Genomic DNA, 19,662 nt, shown 5'->3' on the forward strand with positions numbered 1-19,662 from the left:
AAAAAAACGTTATCCACGAGTATTTTCAGTATATCAACGTCAATATATTTAACAATATAATTGGCACACATACATTTAATTATATGCAAATCGGTATGTTTAATTAATGAATGTGTCCATGTCTACGATAGAAAAACTGAAAAAAAAAAATATTTATTTCCATTTGGTATAACTTTTGGTATAGCCGTTGGCGCAATACTGATATTAAAATAGAACGCGTTATATGCCACGCATTGATAGCAACAAAAGTGCCAATTTTACTAATTATATTTTATATTATGATTTTATTAATTGCACATATGTTATACATTACACACTAAGAAAAGATAGAATTGCAATAAATATATCGTTGATGGATGATTGTTAAATTACGCAGAAAAGCATTTGTAATATTTAAATCTAAAGTGCAATGTAGAATCGCCGGTGTTGATGTTTGATTCGGATTGTACTTTAAATACACATCACATGTATACCGTTTTTGAAAATTTCTATTATTTGATTCGTATTTGAATTAATATTCTTTTGCCTGCACTTCACAAAGATGTATAGTTTTAGATATAATTTTATCACGACTATATTTCATTGCTAACAAATTTTTCTGTTACAGGTACAGCGAAAACGCCAAGAAGCTATCGAAAGCTTACAGAGACCGACCGAGTACTCCGTTGGAGACAGCAGTGTGGTGGACAGAATACTTGGGTCGGGGGAATGCTCTACCATACGTGAGAAGCGAGGCGGCGAACATGTCCTGGTGTCAACGCAATCTCATCGATGTCATGCTTGTATTAGCGCTCCTTGCGTTGCTCTCCGTCTACGTTTCGTTCAGAGCATTGAAATACATTCTGACTAGACTCAAAAAGAAACAAGAAGAGAGAAATGATGGAATGTCGTCGAAGAAGAGGGATTGACGACGATGCCGTTGAGAGACTTCATGATGACAAATAACGTAAAAGACAAAAGAAGACGATTATGTATATACGAGTGATGCGATGAAAAAAGAAAGAAAGAAAAAAAAGAAGGGATAAGAACTGACGACACGTAGACAACTACACCATGCCATTAGTGCACTTTTCGTTTAATTTAGCTTCGAAACGCTCTATCGCGAGATTTCCTCCTTTCGCCGAGAAACAAAAGGGTCGATCCTGCTTGAGGCGAATTTCGACGTGATGCCTCGACAATAGCCAATCACGGAGCCTTTTTATCTGGAGCTGCCGTTCGATAAATTAAATCATCAGCCGTCCGTGGGTGGAGCGTGTTCCTAATTCTGATTACACCGCGCTTCAGAGGCGGAAGTCCGTGGCAATTTTCGCGAATGCTCGTTCCTCTCTCTTCCTGTTTGCGCGTTTCTTTTTACTCCGGAGGAACGCTAGCCGTGGAAATAAGGACTGAGCTTAGTGGAAATAGAAGGCTGTGACTAAAGACAGACAGTGTTGGGGGAAAAGGGTCGTCTCAACCTTGAGAAGAAACTTGGAAGAAGCAAGAGGGACGAAGAAAGCGGAAGAGAGAGAGAGAGAGAGAGAGAGAGAGAGAGAGAGAGAGAGAGAGAGAGAGAGAGAGGAAATCAATAGGAATGGGATCAAGTCCAATATGTACCTTCGAGTCCAAGTCAAGTCTGATATCTAACTTTCGTTTCATGGATTTCGAATATCACGCTCTAAAGTGAGAATGTTTCAATGGGCATACTTGCAGTGTGTTCATTTTATACAGGGCCGGTGTAGCCTTAGAATGAGAATGAAAAGAATCTTGTTGCAGATTTAAAAAAGCGAACTAAGTAGTTTGATGTTTGCAGGATTCGAAAGTTTTACAAGCAGTAGTTGAATTTTCAAAATCACAGAGTGATGTTCGAGTCCAAAGGAGAAGTCTAAAAATCAAATGTGAAAGAGATATTGTTTGTACTATTGTTGTATATATATATGTATATATTTCATTCGTTTGAAACGATATTTGTTTCTTTCCAGTTCTCACATTTGTAAACATATAGTGATCGATGGTTTAACTTGTGATCCTGTATAGAAAAACAAGACTATGTTTCGTCAAGTCAATAAAATTTCTGTCTCACTGAAAATCGTCCAGATATTCGAGGATTATTTGCATAAGTGATAAACGTATGTTTCCTCTATAATCTGTAACATCGTGCAACATCGTACAACTATGATTGATCGTCCGATTTTCAATTGGAGTAAATGGCTACAATTAACCTTTTTTTAACCAGAATTTTGTTTATTTATAGGAGGAGAATAGTAATTAATTGTATTATTACTGTACATTAATTGTATTATTTCACTCATACGACAGAAAAGTATGTTCCCGTTTTTCTACGTTGCACACTTTGCTAACTCTAGAAAATTACATATACTTCATCAATACATCATTATAAATACACCAAATGAGTGATTATTAATTGTCAGATATTCAATTGAGATAAATAATTGCAGTTAATCCTCTGTAATTTGAATTTCGTTCATTTATAGAAGGAGAACGTTATTAATTAATTCTGTAGTTCTATTTATTCATACTTCATTGTACGAATAAATAGTATTTCTGCTTCTTCATGCATTCAATGAAGAGGCATATGCGAATGTAACATTTGCTTACAGAAAAGCAGGAACATAATCTAGTCTTAAAAGGTTCCAATCTGTTTGTAAGTACATGATATCATCTCTATTCATTAGCATTTGACAGCATTCTCACAGGAAGTATCGTTCTCATTTCATTTAACCTATTCCTTTTAGATCCGTTTATACGAACTTATTATGAAGTTTATACAATTAGAGTTCACTGATTTTTCTTTCTATTTTTTGTTTATATAACAGAAATTCAGGTACAACTAGTAAAAGTTCATTTAATCAGATATCCATTCAAAGGAAATATTTATAATCCGCCAATACTCGAATCTACTTGGAAGTATCGTTCTCATAAAACAAAGTCATCTCCCTTAAATCCAAACATACTTGAAAGTATCATCAGAAGCACTTGTAACGAGTTCAAATCCAATTAATTAAAAATTACTGAAGATCTGAATTTGTGAAGTACTCGATCTGTATCTATGACTACTCGAATCTATTTGTTTTCATTGTATTACGTATGAAATAGTAAAGTTACCCCTCTTAGATTTGAATATTTTAAAAAAAAATTCGAAGCTAATTAAAACTAATGAAACTAATTAAAAATGACTAAAAATTCGAAGCTAATTAAAATTGAAATTCGAAACTAATTAAATATTATTAAAAAATTCAAAGTTACTCGCGAGGTGCTCGATCCCATCTCCATCTACGAGCACCTCGGATCTACTTAGAAAATATTGTTCTCACTTGGAAGTACCATTGGAGAGTTCGAATCCAATTAACTAAAGATTACGGTAGATTCGAACCTACTTGTGAGCTACTCGATCCCATCTCTAGAAACCAGCTTTGCGGGCATTACTTGGTATTTCCCAGGTGGCCAAGTCACCGACTGCGTCAACTGGCTTCGGGCTCTGGCAACAACGGCAAAGGGAACATCGCGAGGCGAACAACGACGAAGGAAGGAGACTTTGCTGCGACGAAGAAGTGGCTGGTCGCTGCGTTCGCAGGTGGCAGTAATGGTACTGGCGAACGAACAATGTACTTTGCGACTATGCTTGGAATATATATACAAGCCTGACGTTGAAAGACGCTGATCTTAAAGAAGAAGAAGGACGAGCCAACAACGGCAACAAAGATGGATCGCGTCTAACATTGGCGGATTAAATGGGGCTGGATGTTCGCTTCTGTTCAGCCGGCGTCTCACAGTTTTCTCTTCACCGGTCTCAACGTTGCGGATTTTCACATGAGTGCCCGTGCAGCATGAGATACGCGGATTCGTCTCATGAAGATACAAACGAGACGATAAACGCCGAGAGGGGTCCTCTCTCATCTTTTACGAGATAAGCGTCGCAGGTAAGTCGACGTCTTACGATCGTGTCGGTTCGCGATGTTTATCGAGATACACGATGATAAAGCGCCGTTTTAACGGAATTTTTGTTCAATTTTTGTCAGATGGGCCAAATTTTGGGCAAATTATTAAACGGTAGGATTTTGTAAATTATTTAAATCGAAAGCTGATTATATCGAAATGTAATAATTGGTTGTTAAGTACTTTCTATCTATGATAGAATATTGATATCGTGGTCGTACCAGTTCGTGAATCTTATCGCGATACTTTATGAGAACACTTTTTTTTTTTTTAGAAGAATTTCTCATTTATTCGCTTTTATTAAATGTTGTTGATTAATCAAATCTCTGGGATTTCATAAAATTGTTGATTAGATTATTGATATGTGAATCTTATCAGGATTTTGGAATTGTCAGGATAGTGGGATATTTTATAATTATTCAGATTGGTGAACAGAAGTTCTCTCTCTCTCTCTTCTCATGTCGATAAATATCATAATCGTACTGATTCACTGATTGTCTTATCGAGTCATTCGAGAAGAGTTTACCACGAATTATGTTTCAAAAGATATCTATCTAATAAAAATTTTGAGAGAGCACAGACTAAATTCGCGGGACTTCATAATTATCTAAAAATTATTGATAAAATTTATCAAGAAATAATAATTGTCCATTATAATTTCCGTTGAAATGCCTTCTCTCTGTACGTTGATAAATCTATTGAAAGTTCCCTCGGTGATCCTTCGATTCGATACGTTGTGAAACATTAAAGCGTTCGCCTCTGAGAGCTACTAATGCATCGGAACAGAGTTCCGCGATCCTTTCAGCCGCAACCGGATTCCCCCGTTTCAACTGCCGACGGGGGGGCAGGGATTGTTTCGTACTTGCGCCAGATTGCGTCAAATATTTGCTTGACAAAGTTTGCGCGGCCACGGCCACAAAATGCGTCGCGAAACATTATTCCACGGGAAAGTCTATACGTGTTGCGGGATTCCTTCGCAGTGGCCAACAGTTCGTCGAGGTGTTCGGTTTGAAAAAGAACGTGTTCACGTAACATTTTTCTTTTCTTTTTTTTCGTTTCTCTGTTCCCCGATGTTCTCTCATCGCTATCCAATGTTTCGCGAATTTTTTTTATATTCGAATAACGATTCGAAACTGGAACGAAACGACGGTTGATGGATGTTTTGAGACTTCATTTTGTGCGATGAGCATAACTGAACTGTAGTAGTTGCGAGTTTTGTATAAATCTTTTCTTCCTGCCGTTAACATTAACTCTTATCAAAATTGATTGTATATATTTATCATATTCAGTGGTTAAGAGGAATAAAAAAATAATATAAAATAATAATAATATAAAAATATAAATATTAAATATATAATTATATATAAATATGTTATATTTAATTATAATTATATATATAAATATATTACATTTAATTATAATTAAATATATAAATATATAATATAAAATATTATATAAATATAATAAATATGAATATTAAATATATAATTATATATAAATACATTATATTTAATTATAATTAAATATATAAATATATAATATATAATATTATATAAATAATATATAATATAAAAATAATGAAGTTATGTTCTTTGCATTACCTATACATGGATCAGATTGTGATCGTTGTTTTTCAAGCGTTTAGAGCGTTTAAAGAAAGGATGAAGTGGATATTTCGCGGTCGGTAACGTGCCAAGTCGGACGATAATATTTACCGATGACGAAACTGTCGAGGGGCCCGTCGCGATGAAAGTTCGACGGTGATCCGCTTCAAAGGGGAACTTTCCTTCGAGCAGTCTCTCTGGACGGACAGGAAGCTTTTTAAAAAGCGATTCGAGACGTAGACCAGGGGGATGGAAGGGTCGTGGGAGAGCGCGCGAACCAGTGGGAAACGTACTTCCGGGCGATACTTTCTCTCCGGCGGCGCGGCGACGTAATGGAATGTAAAGTTCCCGATTAAATTGCGTCTTTAAGCGATCCTCGCCAGCGAGATATTTTTTGTAAAAATATAGGCGAAGTAACCGAGAAATATCGTTAGCCCCCGTCGTGTCTTCAGCCGATCCCTACCGTCGCCGTTGTCCGACCAACTTCAAAAACCCATTAACTGTTCGAAACACAGCGGGATAGCAGCCGGATCGTTTCTCTGCGAGGCGCGTTGTCACAGAAAATATTTTTTCGAGCTTTTCCACCGTCGAAACGCGATCGTCGCGTAGACATTAGGACCGATTCTCACGGACAAACGTTCAGCGGTTCCTTTGTCCGCTCTTTTGAAACGTTTTCCTTGACGTCCGATGCATTGATTGCGAATTTCGCGCGTGACTTTCTGTTTTTTCATCTCGCTGCGTTTTATATTCCTTTCTAACTTTGCCTTATTTTTCCAATTTGCCTCTTGATGCCGAATTAACACAGTGGTAAAAGATTTAGTTATAGTTTAATTTAGTTTTTCTATCTTTGCCTTATTTTTCCAATTTCATTTGCCTCTTGATGCCGAATTAACACAGTGGCAAAAGATTTAGTTATAGTTTAGTTTAGTTTTTCCAACTTTGCCTTATTTTTTGCAATTTAATTTGCCTCTTGATGCCGAATTAACACAGTGGCAAAAGATTTAGTTATAGTTTAGTTTAGTTTTTCTAACTTTGCCTTATTTTTTGCAATTTAATTTGCCTCTTGATGCCGAATTAACACAGTGGTAAAAGATTTAGTTATAGTTTAATTTAGTTTTTCTAGCTTTGCCTTATTTTTCCAATTTCATTTGCCTCTTGATGCCGAATTAACACAGTGGCAAAAGATTTAGTTATAGTTTAGTTTAGTTTTTCTATCTTTGCCTTATTTTTCCAATTTAATTTGCCTCTTGATGCCGAATTAACACAGTGGCAAAAGATTTAGTTATAGTTTAGTTTAGTTTTTCTAACTTTGCCTTATTTTTTCAATTTGATTTGCCTCTTGATGCCAAATTAACACAGTGGCAAAAGATTTAGTTAGAGTTCAGTTTAGATATAGTTAAATATGCAAAATTCATTCCCTTCGTTGTGACATCGGTGCAAAACGAATCATAATTTACACGCTTTCAGCTACACGCCCTTTTCTTCATGGTCAAATAAAAAGTGTTCCATTTGGAATATATCTCATGCAATTTCTCACATTACGTGTAACATTTCACATTTTAAATTTCTTATAAATCTAATTGTGTATATGTGTATATAATACGCGCAATGCACAAGTGTCTTCTATAGTAAATCGTTGGATCTATACTGAAAGGTGGTGCTACGAGGTTAACTCGTTTGATCGAAAATCAAAAAGTGGGATTGAAAGGGTTGAAACACACTTGGAACTCTGGTTGGAAGCGTTGAAACGCGAGCGCGACGCTCGTGTGAATGAAATTCGAAGAAAGGATGATGCGTTCCCGGTAATGCGTTTAAGGGGATGAAAAGAGGGCTTACCCCTGAGTTTACGTCGCGTCATTTCGCGCTCGCTTTAACTTGGCTGATTGAATCATGAACGGGACCTGCCCCATTCCTTGCATTGGGACTCCCCCACGGGGAAGGATGTTTCCTTTCGCATGGGTTACATCACAAGAGCAGGTCAGATGGAATACGATTCGACTGTGTGCCGACTGGCGAAATAGGCCACGTACACTACCGTTCAAAAATATTCGGCAACATTCTTACTTCTGGCGAGATGCATCTTTACGAATGGGGCGATCTGTTCGATTATCAACCCTTCAGTGCACACTGTTCCATACCGTTAGTTCTAATTTGCAACAGTCTGTATTATTAATTCTAAATCTATCATGAATCTAACCCCAGATAAATTTAAATAATTTAAATTCTAAATTAGTATTCATAAATCGTTATCTGATCTTCTGAATTATACATATTGCTGTAAGTGAGTGCTGCTCCGTTGCAATGTTTAATAAAAGTGTTCATTGAAAGTCTGGTATAAGATCAAGTGACAAATGGACATAAATTTCTAATGAATGAACAAAGATTGGTTAGAGTGAATGAACAGGATAGTATTTCTGAAGAAAACGCCTTTATTTGCCTTGCCACTTAGTTAGGGCGATTATTGCAACAAGTTGGAAAAAGAAAGTAGTGCTACACATATCTTGTAAAATTCTGAATATAACTGTAAGCTTTTGTTTAAAAAATTGTCAAAGTACTCAAAGAAACAAAGTATTCAAAAGAGTAACGAACGTGTAAAAGAAAGTGTAAAAGACAAATAACACGAGACGATCCATATTTTTACAAAATGAGCAATGAATAAACAGTAGTTACCAATATCGATAAAAAAAGTATCTGATGCAAAAGTATATATGTGCCACGTATCAACGTCATACGGTTTTAAACTTTCTCTTGTCTGTCAGTATGTTTCAACACAGGCAGCAACGTGTTAAGAAATTAACAGAATGAAGAGAACCGAGAAACTTTTATAAAAAAACATATGGTATGACGTTTTCGACAACTTTTGTTATTTATTCAAAGGGAACGTTCGAAAGAGTTTCACGAAATTTTCGCGTGGAAACGTTAAAAATCGTTCCTTCCGGCTTGGTATTTCCGTGCAAGCCGGTTTTAACCGCCGGCACTCGAAATCTGCCTTTCTCTCTCTCTCTCTCTCTCTCTCTCTCTCTCCTTTTTTCTTTTTGTTTTTGTTTTTATCCACCGCCGCAATATTTTAAAGCATCGATGTTTCTCACTGAAGAAACGTCTGAAATTCGTTGGACGAGCGGATAAAATTCACGAGAAAGAGCTGCCATGCGATGAACGCGGCGGGTGTTCGCCGCGATGCGCGTTTTTCTTTTTCGACTTTCGGCATTCCTCGCCGGGCAGGAAGCATTTTTTAAAAAATGCTCCTGTATTTTCCGCATTTCGAATGGGAGGAGCTCAAAGAGCTCGAATTCGAACACGCTCGTGTTTCTCGTTCTCCGTGCCACGAAAATCTGGCTACATGCAGTGAAGAGCATAACTGAATCAATAACTATAGATATCGCGTAAGTGATTCTTCGTTGTATTTCTTCGTACAAGTGACACGCTGTAGAACCATTTTGCACGATCAGCGCTAATTTGAACAGCTAGAATTACAAATATTTAAATTACGAATGTTGAAGGAAATGAATATTGATGATAGAGATAATTTTCGTCTGGACGAGGAAATAGTTATAACAGAGATCGAGTAGCTTTTTGTACCTCGTAACGTGATACTGTTAAATAAATAAAAAATTTTTGGTTTCAATTTGGAATCATTTGTCCAAAGTGAATGGCGCATGTACAATACATGTAAGAGAAAAGTGTGCAACGATTGGTGCGCACAAAATGCAAATATCCAGTTGAAGTTTAAATATCATATTATTCGACAACTTCAATATGTGTAACATTTGTTTGCATTTATTCTACGTACTTCTCGACGTAGCGGAAAAATTCGAAATTTTTCACAATAACGGTGATGGGTTTTTTATTATTGTGTGAAAAGCTCTTATTGATTCAATGGTATCATCATCAATTTTTGCTATAATCTTTTTTTTATATGCGTATTGCATTAAATATATTTATATTTATATAAATATATATTTATATATTTACATTATATTATATTTAATATCGTTTTAGAAGAAATAGGGTGACACTTATCTCGAATCAAGAGGCATCACAGTGGCAAATTTCGTTGAAATTAATTAATTAACATTGTACTGTAAATATAAAACAAATATAAAGAGACTGTTAAATATAAAACAAAGTAATTAATTCTATAAACTGGAATGTATGGAGAGGTGATAATTGTGAACTTCACCTATCTTTTCAAATTTACTTTAGAATTTGTGATCATTCACGTTGCTAAATAAACATTCAGAGTAAAGTTTTTCTTCTTGAGGTGTTGAATATTAATTATGCATGTGAATAATGTGAAATTGATGATTGCATAAGTGGAGCTTTTGAGAGGTTCATTAAACTATCAGAGTGGTAATTTTTCACAGAAATTTTATACGTTTGCAAAGATACATTTTTAGATATTTCAATGATTTTTCGTGAAATACACGAATAAAAGTTTTTATTCTTTATTTCATTCCAAACTTCTTCCTTATTATTCACGTTTCTTTGACAGAAGCTTTATAGTTTCCAATAATTGTCAATGATTCTATTGTCATATGTCGCAGTTTAATCCAACAATCAATTTTAGATCCGAAGTTTCCTGCGAAATTTGCCAGTGCGAGCCAACCGAGGAAAGATCAGAGAACAAAATTGCCGGACGCTTTTCCCTGGGTCCCGTACAAACTTGCGAAGTTCCATAAAATTCCGGATTTTCGGGTTACCGAAAGTTCAAATGCATTCTTTCATCGTGATTTTAGGTCAAGCTAGATTCGCTCCTCGGGCGCGCGCGTGTCTAGATTTGTAATGCACGTGTGTATACGCGAGTGGATAGTTGGGTGTGCAGTTGGTGGAAATGCACAAGATTCAGCAAGAATTCGGATTTAATTAAGCTAATTAAATTCCAGATGCGCGTGCGTTCTATCTCGGCTTCTGGCCGTTGGGGCCGGCGTGAATAATATGTATCAACGAAATTAACCGGAAGCAAAGGGCGTATCCCTGGCCGAGAGACGATAGAACGATATAATATCCAACGAGGAGAGTGATATTTACTCATATTTTGTAATACGATTTCATCTGTACCGGTGGCCGGAGTAGAATTCCAATATTTACGGGACCGGTAATCTAATTTAAATGTAATTCCTTCCGAGCTTCTCGTTCCAGTTTAAACATTTACTTCCTGTTTGCTGAACTATTTGGTGAACCTCGCGGTAGTCTAGCCTTCCATCCGCGCGGAAAACTTTTTCAATTAGGCCAACGTTTTCCTTTAATTTCGCTGATTGATTGTGTCGTCTTTGTAGCTCGATGTACAGTCGTGTTCTATTTTCCCTCAGAGACTCGTCGTACGACGTTTTAATGTTGCTTTTCGTAATGAATAAGAAGGTAGATAAGTTCTCTTGAACTTTTGGAGTATCTCTTTCTTGACTATCGAAACAAGTCAGTTCTTTTTCTGTGGGAGGGGCAACAGGTGAACGATGCATAGCGCGAGCAAATTGTCTTCGTTGGTAAATTTGTTCTTCTTTCTCGTTACTTGAATGTTTCTGTAGTTGATGGTTATTTATTGATGATCTAGTGGCGTGTTTATTCTAACTATTTAACACAGTGATTACTGGCGATAGGCGTTTCTTTTTCAAATCAATCGATAGCTTCGAAAATGAAACTTTAATAAATTTGAACGTGCTTTCTTCTCGTTGTTTAATTAGCTTAATTTAATCATTTCTTAAATGAAACGAGACGTATATCACTTGACAGAAGAATTTTAAATAATGTAAGTAACTAGGCAATACTATTTCATTGCACAGCCAACCCCTCAAGAGTTTAGACCTTAAAAAAAACTGTGTCAAAAACAGCTTTTGAAGAAATAGCTTTTATTAATTTTTCAACGTTTCTTTTTTGGGAAAGCATTTTTATCCTCACGTACGAGAAATTATGCACGTAGAACGTTTAGAAAATTTATTGAAAGAAAGAACCGTGTCAAGAAGATATAGCTTCTATCTTTGAGATTTCAAATATTTTTAAAAATTTATATGAAATTCTATATGTGAAGTTTGCTCCATCGATTATTATTACAGAGGTGGATCGTACGTTGGTATAATATAATATTTTCTAGAAACTAAATATTCCGTTCAGTGAAACGTACAAATTTCAACGTGGCAGTCAATTCGTAATTTATTCGGAAGATTTGATTATTTTTCCAAGGAAATATCAAGCGAACGCGTGGCATGTATTCGCCATTTCCTACAATTTCTCGTCGTATAAACGAGCATCGGCCAATTACGCGATATTAACATTTCAAATGGAGAGATCGCTCGGCAGATGATTTCGCGTCGAGGAATTAGCCGTCTGGCTGGTGGCAACAGGTGCTTTTCGACGCGGAGATCGTCGAATGCGATTCGTTCCCGACAGTGCTCTCGTATATAAGGATGAAGAATAAAAGCTGTCGCCCACTTAACAGCATCAGACTGACGTATTCGCCTCGTATTATCGTGCAAGCTGCTTAGAAGTCAAACTGATCAACTCCAGCCGTTAATAGTAATTATAATGTTCGAGAATTTTGAAGTAAAACCGTGTAGCAGCTTTGAAATTTGACAAAACTGTGAAGAGAAATCGTACCACAGTGTGCCTCAAGATATTAAATTGTCTCTATATAATTTTCTAATTTGCATCATCTCTGTACAATTTTCTAGTGACATAGTCCCTGGTTCTTGAATTCGGATCAAAATTCAAAATTTTCAATATTTCACAGTAAAAACGAAGTAAATTCAGTTAAAAATTTTATTAACTATCAAAGCATCACACACACACGTATTGATAATCAATTACTGTATATTATTATTTATTATTATTATTATTATTATTCATTACTACATTTTAATTATTCATTAACATTTTATGTACGTGTACAGTAAGCGTGCACGTGTACACTTTAATAACTCTTCAATGAATCTTCAGTTTTGATATACAAGATGTTAAAAATTGAAAAAAGTTCTAATTTAATCAGCTTAGGGGCGAAGAGGATATTATTTCACATTTGAGAACCATCTGCTTCATCGTGCATCCGTTGGTCTGACGTCAAGCGGGCGACAATCTCAAGTCGACGACACTTTCGAGAGTCTGGCACACGTGTGTCATGTGATTAATCAGACCTCGGCAACGCGTTCTCGAATAATTTGCGAAAATAGTCGGTGTGAATGAGAGACGGTACAGCGTGCGGTGCGGAAAACGTTCCTTAATAAAACCATTAAACGCAACGTCTCGCGAAAATTTAGTTCGTTAACCGAGGCTACCGAACAACTCTCTCTCTCTCTCTCTCTTTCTCTCTCTCTCTGTTCGCCGAACCACACTTTCTTGCCCCGAGAAGCAGACCGGAGTTCCAGGTACTCACGTCGATCTCATCAAGGAACGTTTGTAGAGCGAGTAAGCTACTGCGGCCAGCGAGACCGAGACCACACGTTACTCATGGCTCCTCGAAAGGGACTTCTGGTCGTTTTCTCCCTCCACGTTCTACCTTCAACCCCGTTTCCTCGATTACTCACTCGGCAGGCCACCACCACCACCACCACCACCACCAGCGGCGGCTCCCTTTCCGTCGGGACTGTTTATTCGAGAAACGGCACTTCGAAACGAGACCAGAGAAACAGGGGAGGATGAGGTGGGGTGGAGCGCCGCTTTCTCGAAAGGAGACTACGTTGGCCAAGGTGAAGGGACGAAGGAGAGACGGTATTAGAGGTCGAGCAGTCGGACTCTCTGTGAAGAACTCTCTCTCTCTCTCTCTCTCTCTCTCTCTCTCTCTCTCTCTCGGTTGCCTCTCTGTTCGTGTTGGTTGGTTGTTAGCGTCGAATGGAGAAGTTACAGATTGCCTTGGAAAGAGTCGCGTGCGAACCACGGCTCTGCTCCTCTCTCCCTCTCTTTTTCGTCTGTATTCTTCCGTCTTTGGTCGGTTGCTGCTGCCGCTGCAGGCTGTTTCACTCGGCTCGCAATACCCGTTGGTTAGGGTATAATTTGCGGAACGCGTTAAAGCACCTCTGCTTCTCACTCTACGGAGCAACTTTATGCCGGTGGATTAGCTCTTCCAGCTTGCCAAGCGAGATTTCACCTTTACATTCCGCCCCTCTTCGTCAGACGTCGGACAAACGACATCGTCATTCGTGAGGAAGGCACGACTTTTCGTCGGGATGTTTGTACTTGGCTGATCCTCCGCGGCGAATAATAACGCGGGACAATACTACCCCGCGATTCCCTTCGTAACGATGTTTCTGGAAATGGAGGGTTTTCTTCCAGCTGGCAACGCGCCCTTTAACTTCCGAATTTCAACTTTCGACGATCTTTATTCCGTTATTTATTCATTTATTTGTACAGTAGGGCACATTCTTTGATATAGCAGCACTATCTTATTTCAGATTTCTTTTAGTTTAGTTCAAGTTTATAATTAATTATAAATCTTTGTGAAACTTAAAAGCGTTGTTATTGATTGATTAATCAACTTCTCTAAAGAGATTGGAATTTAAGTTTTCTCCGTCCAGAATACATATAGAAAATTGGAAGAATGAAATGATCATTCGAGAAAGAGAGAGAGAGAGAGAAGAATAGAGTGGTCTCTAAACGATTCGACCACTCTCTAAACTATTAAACCGAGGTCATCGTCGACCTAAACTTCTACCAAGAAACTCACCAAGATTGAGACATATTGTAAAATGTGAAAAGTGTTCTCTGAAATTCCTTTCATCTTTACATGTCGTGTCTTTATTGAACGCGCGTTTCAACAGTAGAAGATTGTAGAAGAAAATAATTCGTGCTCAGTGTTTTATCAAAAATATAAAAAAATAGATAATGCAGGAAGAAATTATTTGAACTATATAAGACCAAATCAAGATGTACGAGGTTTATTATTTAATTGTTGATTGTATGATAAAATATATGATATAAATTGAATTATATATTCAAAAGTGAGATAATTAAGTAGATTTTGTTATTTTGATCTGTATCTTTTTATGGAGATCTTTTAATATAATGATTAGGATGGGAATAAGTTAATGTGGTATAAATTTGTGAACATGAAAAGTGGATGGATATTGCCTTATACAACAATACAAGCAAACATGTTGCATATCAGATATTATATATCCCATCTTTTAACTAAAATGTGACTCAAATAACATTTTCAGTAATAAAATTTGTCACATTTGTAATAATTTTACACATGCGTCACTTTGATTTCATCAGGTAAATGTTTTTCCAATTTACATCACCTTTCACAAAATATTCCACTTGGCATAAAGAAAGGCCAAAATATACTTCAGCACGCTTCTTACCAAGTAACTACTCCAAACAAAAATTCCGAAAAAAAACCCTTACTCTTCTTTGCGTCAACAATTGACAATAATGGCTTAACCAGAAAGTATCTCACATCCGCGAAGCGATCCACGAAGAAAATCCACACGAAGGAGTAGAAGATCGTGGAAAGTCAGGCGAGGAAAGAAAATGGTGAGAGAGCGACGCGTTTCAGCTTATAGGCGTCTAAGACGCTTATACTTTTGGACCAAGGTGGCTAGCTCTCGATATCCTCGATATTAGAAATAGCCAGAGGGCTCGGGGGCCGTAGAATCGATTTCCGGAGCCCTGCTGACATGGGGGATTTAACGACGTTTCGAAAAATTCCGTGGTCCATTGATCCCACGGTTACCGGCTTGTCGCACGTCCCATCTACGGACTGGTTGGACGTATCGCTATTTTATCGGTCAGTCAGTAAATTCTTCTCTCGGTCTCTGCCCGGTCAGTCTATTACACCAAGAAACGTATTCCGATAACTGGAATCTCGGTGAACCACGTGTACCTCCCTTTAAATAAAATATTCCACGTGGTTGTTGGCCGTGGCGTGTCGGCGTTTTTCATTCGGTTCGCAGAGTGCCTTCGAATTGGGCAAGTCGCTTATTACACATGCTCGTCGGCCAGTTCTCCTAACTGCTTTATTCTCCTCTCTTTCATTTTTATTTTTATATCCTTTTTCTTTTTTTCTTTTTTATGTGTATACCGTCCGGTTGAAAGTTTGGTCGTTTGGTCCGGGACAAGTCGACACGTTCGGTTTTTAATTTTTGAGATTTTTGAGATTCGAATTTGTTACTTGAAGAAAACATATTTTGGCTCGTACTCTTTGTCCGTTGCAAGTGAAGTTTCGAAAAAGCGTCACATGGGATAAGTTATTTGGGATCTACATCATTGTGGAGCAAGTTAATACATTTTTCGGTCTTTAGTTTTCGCAATCGTTGCTTGAAATTATATCATATTAAATTAAATTATGTTGAAGTGTTTAGAGAAACTGATAGATTATTTCTGAAAAATTTGTACACTTGTTTCAAAGTAAATGTAGTAATTGCACACAGTTTCAAGTTCAATGAAAACAAAATGCCACGATCGTGTTCCCCTCACTCCTTGCCTAACTAACTCAGATCAAGTGACAGAGAAATCCCGAGTTTACGAATTACATTACAAAATAGTTATAAAAAAAGATCAACATTGTTGTAAAAAAGAAAGGATTAGACAAGTGATCAAGGTGTTTAGAAAACAGAGAAACAATTTTACAAAAATATTAAACGTTTATAATATGCATTTAAATTTCATTTTGAATTATCCACGACACCACAGTGTCATGGTTGCCGCTTGTAGGGTTAAAAAATAGGATTCGCTAATATAAATTGACTCTAGAATCTCTCGTTACTTTTATCTGCAGCTCGAGTGCTCAATAAGTGAGAGTGGTTCTTAATGCGACCTGGACGTTTATCGATTTCGTGGCGTCACGATGTTGACCTTGAACAGCCCCTGACCGAGGATAATTGACGCTCCGGAGGAGCTCGTCTTCCAGCGAGCTGGCCGCTGATTTCCAAGATCGTTCGACGAGAGACGATTGTTCTCTGGTCTGGAAAAAAAGGTCGTACAAATTAAGGGCGGTTCTCCTGGCACGACTAGAGAGGAGCGGGAGAAAATTTGTCGAAGTAGTCAAGATCACGAAATGAGCCGCGGCGCATCGGGAAATAATCACTCTCGTTCGAAACGAAGCGGAATGACGTTACTACGCTCGCAACGTTTGCTCACGCGAGCAACCGGTTGGATCGTAGATCGATTTTCAGGAAAAATTACCAAGTGACTGGTCGAGCCTCGAATGGCTGATCGGTTCGTGAATGCCCACGGCCATTTCCGGCCAATTAATATCTATCAACGTTCCCAGTCACTCTCTTTCCCCTTTCCTCGAAACAAAAACGAGACGTCGGCGCATGTTCGTGGGAGTGAAAACGGATGCCAGCGCGAGCCAAGACCCAAGAGGGGAGAGGAAGAAAGAAGGAGGCAAGATGCGACGCGATGAGAGACTCTACGCGTCTGGAAAGGTCGGCGACGCTGGATGACGACGGTGGAAGAGGAGGCGCACAGCTGTACGCAGAAACACGAAGAAGGTGGAAAAGAAGAGAGAGAGAGAGAGAGAGAGAGAGATTCTGCTTCCGGCCATCGGGGAATTACTCGGTCGAACCGCTTCGTCGAGTTGAAAATCGTAGACGAGACACGAGAAGCAAGGCCGAGCCGTGAAGCGTAGTCTCTTACGTGTACGCGAAGGAGGAAGAGCTGGGAGTCGCGTATGTATCGGCGGAAACGAGAGAGGAGGACGCACGAAACGAAGAGCGAAACGAGGGAAACACAGTTGCGAGAGCCTGGTGTTGCAGAAAGAAGGCAGAAGGGTAAGAGGGCGAGGATACAATAAAAGGAGCGTGTCCTTGCTCCGGAGCTAACCTCTTTCTCGTGTCTTTGCCCTTCCGGCTCTTCTATTCCTTCTTCTAGACTTTTCTTCTCTCGTCCTCTTCTTCTTCTTCTTCTTCCTTTCCTCTTTCAGTCTCTCTCGTCTCTTGCTACAGCTTCTTCCACCCTCTCCCCATTTCCTCCCTATCTTACCTATATCCTACATTCTTCGTCCTTTTCTCCTCCTCCTTCTACGCCGCGGTTCTCTCCCCGTCGAACTGGCGGCTGTCCCTTTCTGGCTACACTCCGCCCCAAACTTGAATCCAATTTTCCACATCACATCCCGCAAAAGTTACTCCGCGGCGCTCGGTAGGGCAGAAAGCAGCGCGACGTAGCTACGACGGAACATTTTTATCTTCTCTTTGCTCCGGCCGGAGTAAAACAATTTCGGAACATATTGCCCGCTACGACTCCGGCCTTCTCCGGATCCGCAGCTCCTCCGCCCCCGCCCCCACCCCCGCCCCGTTTCCACCATTCGCCCGTTATTTCACTCTCATGGTATATAGTAGGACGTAATAACGCGTGTACCTCGCCGTTTTTCGTCCTTCGACGATGTCCTCCTCGAGCCATTCCACCCAGAAAAACCAGAGCGGTACCACGCTGGTCGTTCTCGATGTCTAGCGGGAGCCTTTAAGGCTCTTGCACACGTTGAAATATGTTGCGACGCACGGATCGACGCTCACGCTCTTGTTCGATACTGCTTTCAATCAACCGATATTTGCCGCGGAAACAGATTGGTAATTTCTCTGTAGCAACGATGATCTTCGACGTTGAAGAGTGGCTTTGCAATGCGACGTTTCTCGCGCGTTCTTCTTGATCTCAAATGTTATTCGCATTGGATCAATTGGCAATTGACCAGTCGAGATTTTTTTTTAAACAAACGTGGATGGGGATGAAATTGTTTTGTTGGAATGACTGAGCGTTTCTCTTAACCTTTAAATAGTTTTTGGTTGTTAAGATGTGCTTTCGATGTTTATGCCATCTTATTTAGACAGACGCTTAGATTTGAGATGGCCGTCAGTTGTAATAATACATCATCTCAAATTCTTGTTTCTCATTTTACTCCAATTTTTGTTTGTTTCCTCTTGCGTGTATTTGTAGTGATTGTATGATGATAAATAAATTTATGTCACAGTGCTACAAATAAATAATAACTAATAACGTAATTAATTTTAGTTGTTTATATAAAAATGTTATCAATATAACGAAATATATAATTACTAATAATTTAATGAAGATTTAATGAAAGTTAAATAACGAATGAATAATTTCTACTATGGTTACAATATATATAAGTGTCTGTAAACATTTCCATGGTGATAAAATTACTTTACACATACAATTTTTAAATATTCTGTTTATATTAAATACACATCTCGACGGAACGATTTAACGAACATAGATGTCGTTGATGTAGACTCTTCAAAGTAGAGGTCGCTACATATTACCATTTCGCAACGCCATCTGGAGGTCCACGAACCACTGATTAACAAATACCGTTTCAAACTTTAATATATATCAAGTCGCTTTTAACGATCTGAAATAAACAATTAGTCGGTGGTTGTGGTCACCAATAAAAGTCTTTACAACCGCTCGTGTACCTTTTTAAAGAAAAACTAAAAGAAGAATACTGCTTACACTCGGTCTCTACTCTTATCGAGAAGCAACCGGCTATAATGTCTCCACCGGTGTAACATTCCGCCGCGTAAATCACGAAAAACATGGACTTACCTTCTAGCCTCTTGGTTCGTTGTAAAACGCAACTTAGCCGGTCACACTCCTCGGGACAAAAGTTTTATAGCCCGGCTGCGTTTCGTTTCCACGACAACTTCCCGGCAAGTCTTTCACCCTTCTTCTATCCCCCTCTCCTCTGTTGCTCTTGCGAACGACTATGCTCGTCGAGCTGCTTGCCCTCGTAAAAAGGGGTTTACGAAGAGAAGCGATACCGTCTGTATCGAGGGACTCCGATCCGGGCAAACCGATCGCAGGTGTTTTAATCGCGCCTGTTCGTCGCTGACCTGTTTGTTTGAACTGTTTTTCTGCCGCTGGAGGGAAGGGAACACCGTGTTCCATCATCGGATCATAAAGCGCGCGAGAAATCCCGTTTTACAGCAGCCCCAGATGGAAACGCGGATAGGAACGTTTCGCAACGTCGTATCTGTGAGATATTACTAGGCGAGCTTCCCTGAAGTAACGAGCGCTAGAGAGAGAGATTTTCTATAAGCGTCGGCGCCTCGACGTGTACGTCAGAAATTCTCTTCGACTGGACGAACCGTGTTTCTGCTTTTTTTTTTTTTTTTTACGCGGATGCGATTCTCACATGTGTGTGTTCTTTTTTTTTTTTTTTTTAGAACTTCGATAGGAAATT

At 38.6% G+C, this 19,662-nt stretch overlaps 1 protein-coding gene across 1 annotated transcript in view; it reads left to right on the forward strand.

The window, feature by feature from the left end:
* The window catches only part of LOC122534712 (UDP-glucosyltransferase 2-like), a 51,220-nt gene extending 49,785 nt beyond the window's left edge, over positions 1-1,435 (forward strand). Inside the window, exon 3 of the mRNA XM_043665615.1 lies at positions 608-1,435. Within this exon, the coding sequence (XP_043521550.1) occupies positions 608-908 (301 nt within the window). The 3' untranslated portion in view covers positions 909-1,435. The remainder of the gene's footprint in view (positions 1-607) is intronic.
* The last annotated feature ends 18,227 nt before the right edge of the window (positions 1,436-19,662 follow it).

Source organism: Frieseomelitta varia, unplaced genomic scaffold (genome assembly GCF_011392965.1).
Source record: "Frieseomelitta varia isolate USP_RPSP 00005682 unplaced genomic scaffold, Fvar_1.2 scaffold_629, whole genome shotgun sequence".
NCBI classification, from domain to species: Eukaryota; Metazoa; Arthropoda; class Insecta; order Hymenoptera; family Apidae; genus Frieseomelitta; species Frieseomelitta varia.